The sequence below is a fragment of the Triturus cristatus genome, chromosome 11 (genome assembly GCF_964204655.1).
Source record: "Triturus cristatus chromosome 11, aTriCri1.1, whole genome shotgun sequence".
NCBI lineage: Eukaryota > Metazoa > Chordata > Amphibia > Caudata > Salamandridae > Triturus > Triturus cristatus.
Genome location: NC_140594.1, coordinates 130091277 through 130098367, shown reverse-complemented (window position 1 = coordinate 130098367; position 7091 = coordinate 130091277). Strand labels below are relative to the sequence as shown.

At 41.7% G+C, this 7091-nt stretch overlaps 1 protein-coding gene across 1 annotated transcript in view; it reads left to right on the top strand.

Annotated features, from left to right (window-relative positions):
* Positions 1-997: 997 nt before the first annotated feature.
* COX6A1 (cytochrome c oxidase subunit 6A1) overlaps positions 998-7091 on the top strand; it is a 29222-nt gene continuing 23128 nt past the window's right edge. Inside the window, exon 1 of the mRNA XM_085636454.1 lies at positions 998-1269. Within this exon, the coding sequence (XP_085492580.1) occupies positions 1170-1269 (100 nt within the window). The 5' untranslated portion in view covers positions 998-1169. The remainder of the gene's footprint in view (positions 1270-7091) is intronic.

The following is a 7091-nucleotide window of genomic DNA, read 5'->3' as shown; positions in this document are numbered from 1 at the left end:
ATGGTTGATACTGGTGTTAGTACAGAGGTCTCTAGCACGATACTTAATGATGGTGTTTCAGCAGACACTACCAGTATATATGATAAAGCTAACAAGACTACAGATGTTTTGGATGACTTAACTGTAATTGCTGATGAAAGCAATAGTGCAGCAGCAATCACCACTGAGAATTGTATTGATGATGTTGGTGAATGTTCTAATGCAGTTACCACTGAAAATTGTACTGATAACGTTGGTGAACGTTCTGCTCGCACACGTAACAAACCAAAATAGTTAGATGATTTTATATGCGATGATCAATCTAATTGATGTTGAGTAATTATCTTATTTTTTTTTGTAAAGGTTTATTTATCATTACTTGCATTGTATTTTATTTTGTTTTGTTAAGGAGGAAGATGTGTTGTGTTCCTTTAAGTTGTTGATGTATGTAATTCTGTACCTCGTGCTTTGCGCGAGGAATGTTCACTATAGTTTATCCTTGAAAGTCTATGTTCCATCCTTCAGCCGTTCACCCTGGTAACCGGAATTCTTATCTACGGTTTGCCAGGGAGAAGGACTGAAGGGGGAGTGCTCTGTCGGTGCCTTTTTATTCCAATAAACTTGTTGGATCTTTACTACTTTTTGGATTACTTTACTTAACACAGATATATACATAACTCCTCTCCTTTTATATTTGACATACGGACAGTTGAAATTTATAGACAAAACTCAAACTAGAAAATACTAAACTGTTAGTAACCCTTGAGCAATTTCACTCAAAGAAATTGCAGGAACCACAGAAATATTACATAGCCGTGCGGTCAGCTAATTTTGTTGTCTTAATTCGCCCATTTTCAACTGGTTTGACATTTATTCGTACTTGTTTTTTTCAAGGGATCCCATTCGAAAATGGTTGTCAGTGGGAGTAAATGGTAAAATGAAATGAAACTTCTGGCGAAAAGGCCGGCCACCGCGTTTAAAAAAAACGTGAAGAGACCTGTTCCGAGATGGCCGCTGCTGTCTTGAGGGGTAGAATGTAAGGGATGCCGAAGCCATACCAAGATGGCCGGCAATAATTCGTAGTTTACCCTTGTGTGGCGAACAGGCTCTATTTCCGCCAGGGGTGAAAGTCGCCCCTTTCATACCGGAAGTTCTTCTCGGTGCAAGGTTCCTTCATTGACGCGTTGACCATGGCGGCGTTTGGAAGGCTCTCTGGTCTGCTGAGCCGGGCACTCCCTCCACGCGGCCGGCTTCTGTCTGCTGCAGCTGCTCACGGGGACTCGAATGCAGGTACTACGGGAGGTCCATGCGGGACAGCGGAGAGCGTTGGGGAGCTCTCTGGCAAGTGATTGGTGCTGTTCCCGGGGATGACCTTGGGACCAGCGGTTGAGGTGTAGTCAGCAAAGGGGTCTGATATAAAGAAACACGGGTTGTTGTTGTCTGACACCCCTTTATCCAGAGGTAGAGTGATTAGAGTCAGTGTCCGAAAAAGAGGTTTTGCCGGGAGTCTCGGGGTTGTTATTGACATCACCTGGGTGGTTCAGAAGGTTACCCTAGGTTCGTCATAATCTAACTTATTGTTTTTGACTTGGATTCGCGTTCACTACTTTTGCAAACCCGGCATTGTTTCTTAAAAACATACCGAATGCTACGTTTTACAAGAAATCAACTAACTTTAGTCGCGTACACTTCCTATCACACGAGTTAGTTGAGCTATACAGATTTCAACCTATCGGCACACGCGCTCCATCGACTTCAAGTGTAAGGTGTCATTTAAATAAAAAAAATAGACGTGTTGTCTGTCCAAATCCATGATGTGCAAGTATTCGGTGGTAGTTTGTAGTTCCAGCCTGGAAGACGATATCTCCTTTACACCTGTAGTTGATACTGGGAAAAATCATGCCAAACAATTCAGTCGGAAGTCATTGATACATTTCTCAAATACTTAACCATAGAGATAAAACGACTCTAAAAAGTAAGTATTCAGCTCCACAAAGCATCTTTGAGGTACCATAACCATGTTCCATGCCCTTTGGAAGTACCTAATTGAAGAGGTCTCCACGAGGATGAATCGAGCCAAGACTGAATACCGCCGCCAAATCACAAAAGTTTAATGCAAATTAAAACATGCGACCAGCAGGGAAGAGACGCCCACCAGCTGCCAATTCAGTTCAAACCCCCTCACTTAACACTACAACACCCACTACAATTCCCTAACATGCTACAGTCCATCGAATATCATCCCTTAATATCTAGCGCCTTTCCCTTCATACATGACATCTGAATAAATTAACTGAACTCATGAGTAATAAATATACTGATGCTTAACTGGAACATAGTCACAAAGTCTCCTGGGAGGTTTCCTCTCCATAGGTGTTCTCAACACTGATGTCATTTGAGGTGGAATGCAGACCCCTACCAGACTCATTCCCACCAGATGGAAGCTCAGGTCCCCGTCTCTGCAAAGACAATCTCCACCATTTCCATCCTCTAGCAAAGCCACAATTTTTTTTGGACTTGTACAACCTTCAAGGCACCAGAACACTTGAAATGTCTTTTAGCAATGATACCAGGTAATCTAACCCCGACACAATCACCTTCATTAACCAAAACATGATGCCTCCTTTGTCACCATTAGTAGATGCATACATATTGAGCACACTCCTGTTTATTATTTTGTAAGTTTCTCTTCTGATACACTCAAGTGGCATATCCAAGGAAGAAACAACTTGATGGCAGCCTCTTGACCTTTTATGAATAGTCCTTCAACAACATTGAACGTAGTGTTAATTGCCCATACTAAATCCGTATGTTCTTTATTCCAGTCCAAACCATAAGCCGCCACCAACAACTGCACATTATCCTTAATGACCCGATTACATCTTTCCACAAAACCATTGCTCCTGGGGTGATATTAAGAAGTGTTCAGATGCTTAATGCCTCAATGGTTCAAAATTTCTCAATTTCACTTAAAGTAAATTGTACCCCATTATCTGTTACCAATTTGCGTCGGGCACTTTCCCATTAAACCGTGGTTGCAAGAAATTAATAATTTCGCCAGTATTAGCAGACTAGCCAGATTCTACTTCTGGCCAACGAGGAAGTAATCAAACTGCACAATACTATACCTACAACTCTCCTGGAGTACATTAATTGGACCAATGATATCCATACATAGTTTGAATCGGGGTTTGTCTGGAATAGGGATAGCTTCAATAGGACAAGGAACCGTTTCTGCGACTAAACACGAGTGAGACGAGCCTTGAAATCCCTTACCTACACCTGGCCACCATATCTCTGATTCTCAATTTGAAGACTCTCATACCCATATAGCCCTTCATGGCCTAACTTAAGAACCTTACCTCGCATTTCATTAGGAACAACCAGAAAGTCTGAGCGCCTAAAGTATACCAACACTTAATTCTGGAAACGTTGTTGAACGACTTGAGGTATTCACTTGCACCACACTTAAGCCACCCCCTGTTAACAAAGCTTACTACCTTCTTCAGAGCTTCATCACTTAACATAGCTGTCTTCCGTTTCATTTCAGAGATGCACTTTTTTTCAGTAGCAGATGTAAAAGCAATCATGCAAAAATCTTCGTCCTTCATGCCCTCTTCTACATCCTCTTTATTAAGGAGAAATCATGACAATCGGCAAACATGTTTTTCACTCGCAGTATGTACTCCAACTTCAATGCCAGTAATCTAGAATACCACTTGGCAATCCTAGGCGTGGCTTTGCTGGTACCATTAGTGTGAAATAAGTTAACCAAAGGTTTATGGTCCATGGGAATGGTGAACTCTGCACCCCACAAATACTTTCTAAAATTATCCATACCCCACCAACAAGGCAGTGCCTCATGTTCAATAACTGAATATGTACTTTCAGATCCACAAAGAGCAAATGACGCGTAAGTCACATATTCGTCCTTCCGTCTGCACCTGTGGTAACACAGCTCACAAACTATACTGACTGGCCTCAGAGACCACACACGGACCACATGTGTGAAATGGTTTGAGTGGAATGACATTGGCCACTTTACGTTTGATTAATTTGTATTCCTTTTCAACGTCTCTATTCCAAACAAATTCATTTTTTTTTCTTTAGACGAAACTTTAAATTGTGTCCTTTCTGTATATTTGGGAATAAATTCAGCATAAAACTCCAGCATGTGAAAAAAGGATTGCAGTTGGTCTTTTTCTGTGGTACTGGAAACTCCTTTATTGCTTTCACCAGATCATTCACCTAATCTACTGCAACCTTACTTTTAGTAGATTTCAAAGTTACTCCCTTCTCCCTCAAAATAGACAATACTGAACGAAACGCTTGATTATGGGATCTTGAAAACATCTAACAATCTGAAGGTTCTTAAACCTTGAAAAACTGAAGAAGCTAAAGCCAACCCAGACGAAATACGTTTAACCATATAAGCACCCCATAAGCGACCAACAAAATTTAAGTGTCTCTAGTCATGATGCAAAACAATCTGATACCCTGATGTCATATATGAAGTAGAACAAATCTAAGCTCCTTCGAGGAATGCCAATATTTCTGTAATGTTTGATAAGGGATGACTGTCGCCCCAAAATCTATTGTTTAGCTCTCGCCAATCAGTACACATCCTTAATGATCCATTTACCTACTTATGCCAAAACCACCGGAGATAACCATTCTGAACTCTATTGGTTCAATTATCCATTGATCTCTCATCCTGCAGTTCTTTCCTCAGCCCCCCCTCCCCCCTTGTCCATCAAAATCTATTTGATGGGTTAAACCTGCAATTTCACTAAACATGTGGAAAAGATTGAACCGATAACACTCATCAATGGCCATGCAGCCTTTTCTCAGCATAACCTAATCGGGACTGTTGGGATCCAAGACTATACTCCAGTTCCTTTGTTTTAACCATCCCGAAAGACACAACTCATCCTTTCCCACATAAGTTGTGCTATTACCTCTGAAGTTAAATGTGGCATCAAATTCTCCTAGCAATTCAATTGGCTTGCCCCCATAGGCAATAGGTCGAACAATAATCAGTTGAAACGTTGGGTGCCAATAATATCTGCTGGTGTGCAAATGCACTTAGGAAGTACAATATTTTGATTTGCGAATCGCTGTATTTCCAGGCATGCAAACATAACAAGTAATTACTGGAATCTCCTATGAAACTGGCACTCTGCTCTTTGGTGTGCATCTATGACTGTCCAAAATGGCACATTTACCATCTTTACAAAACCTAGAACGTTAATTAAAGTGCAGTTTCAGGAAAACCCCCTTTTTTATTTTTTTGCATTGTAGTTCTTTATTTTGTTATCGATAACCTTACATTCGCTGGTAACCCAGTCTCACAAGTAAATATTACATCCATGCACAGTTGCAGCGTCAATAACGAGCATGTACTATATTGCTTTCAACCATCTGTGGCTGGCTGTACTAGATGTAACTACTATACTCATTAAAGATGTAACCCCCCAAAAATATTTAGCCACTCCCCCCCGGTCCAACAAAGCACAGGCAGTCACGAAGGCCGAACAAAAGAAAACAAGGGGAATTGGTTTGTGATGTCATCCTGGTTTCATGCCAAGAGTGATGTGGGTTTCAACTCTGCGGGAAGGAGGGAATAATCTCTTCGAGCAGATGCCTGCTTCACAAGTGCGTTCTTGGAAAAGCTTTCTGTCATTTGATGAGGTATTGTGATAGTCTCCAACTTCTGGGTGGAGGGATTTGTTTGACCTGTCTGCTTGGTAAGGATATTAGAGCACCTCTTTATGTGGCATTGTTACACTGGGATGATTTTCTCACTTCACTACGTTTGCCATGAACTTAAACTTGTTTTTCTTGCAATGGTCATTGCCAATAAAGAAATATTACAGTACCAGTAGCAAGGCACATGCCACAAGTGGAAACGTGGTTGCCCAATTTAAAAAAAATGGTTAATGGGCAAATTGATTTGTACCAGTGGAAGGGACACTGTACACTTTTTGAATGTATCTGGACTGCATTCAATAGCTGTTATGACCATGTACTGTTACTCTACATAATTGTAGTTTTATTTTGTCTTTCTCTTCCCCCCCCCCTTTTTTTATAAACAAAAAAAGCATATACATATATATAGTTAACTATATTGGAATTGATTTCTTTGAGTGTAGTCTATTCTCTTTTGTGGTATTTTAATGCACTTTATTAAAAATGAAGAAAGAAGCACTTAGATTATTTTTTTTAAATAAACAGATTCCTTGTACAGTTTTCCCCTGTACAACACCACTATATCCCCTTGGCCACTAGCATGAAAAACCCAATACACTAAGATCCTCTGTCACCCTGACAAGGGAATATTCAGCAGGGTGCTGAAGGTAGACAATCTGTTTGAGAGATTCTAGATAGTTAGGTGGACTTGATTGAGAGAGCGGAAGAGCTAGTTTCTGTGTATCTGCTTACAAATAAGAGACCAGATGAGGAGGTAATTTCACTGACAATGGTTTTGTACTGAGAGAAGAGTCTTGGAACAACAACTGTAGGGAATCAGTTGACTGGGGGTGAGTTTGTTTTGCTCAAATGCTCCGTCCATCATCCCCTTTGGTATCGCGTTGGATCTCTCTGCAGCATTCGTCAGTGTCACATCTGATTCTGTTGGAGAAACTCGAGCACTTGAGAGTGAGGGGAACTATGCTGTCCTGGTTCCACTTGTTTTTAGAGGAACGCTCTCAGCAGGTATTTCTCCGCACCTACATGACCTCACAGAAACCCCTTGCGTGTGGTGGTCCTCAGGGCTCTGCTTTGAGCCAGCTACTGTTCAACGTCTATTTAACCCCCTCACGACTCTGGTCAACCAATGGGGAGTGAAAGTAGTATCATATGCTGATGATACTCAGCTGGTGGTCACTCCCCCCCCCCCCCCCCCCCACCCCGTGCCTCTCGCCCCATCTGCGGAGCCTCCACTGGCTACCTGTCAAATGGAGGATAGAGTATAAGGTGCTCACCATTGACTACAGAGCCACCAGAGATAGGGGCCCGGGCTACTTGAAACGGACTCAAACTATCAAGACCGGGTTCTGAGATCTAACCACCTGAAACTGCTCAGGATTCCTCGCTTCTCTAAGGCCAGGATA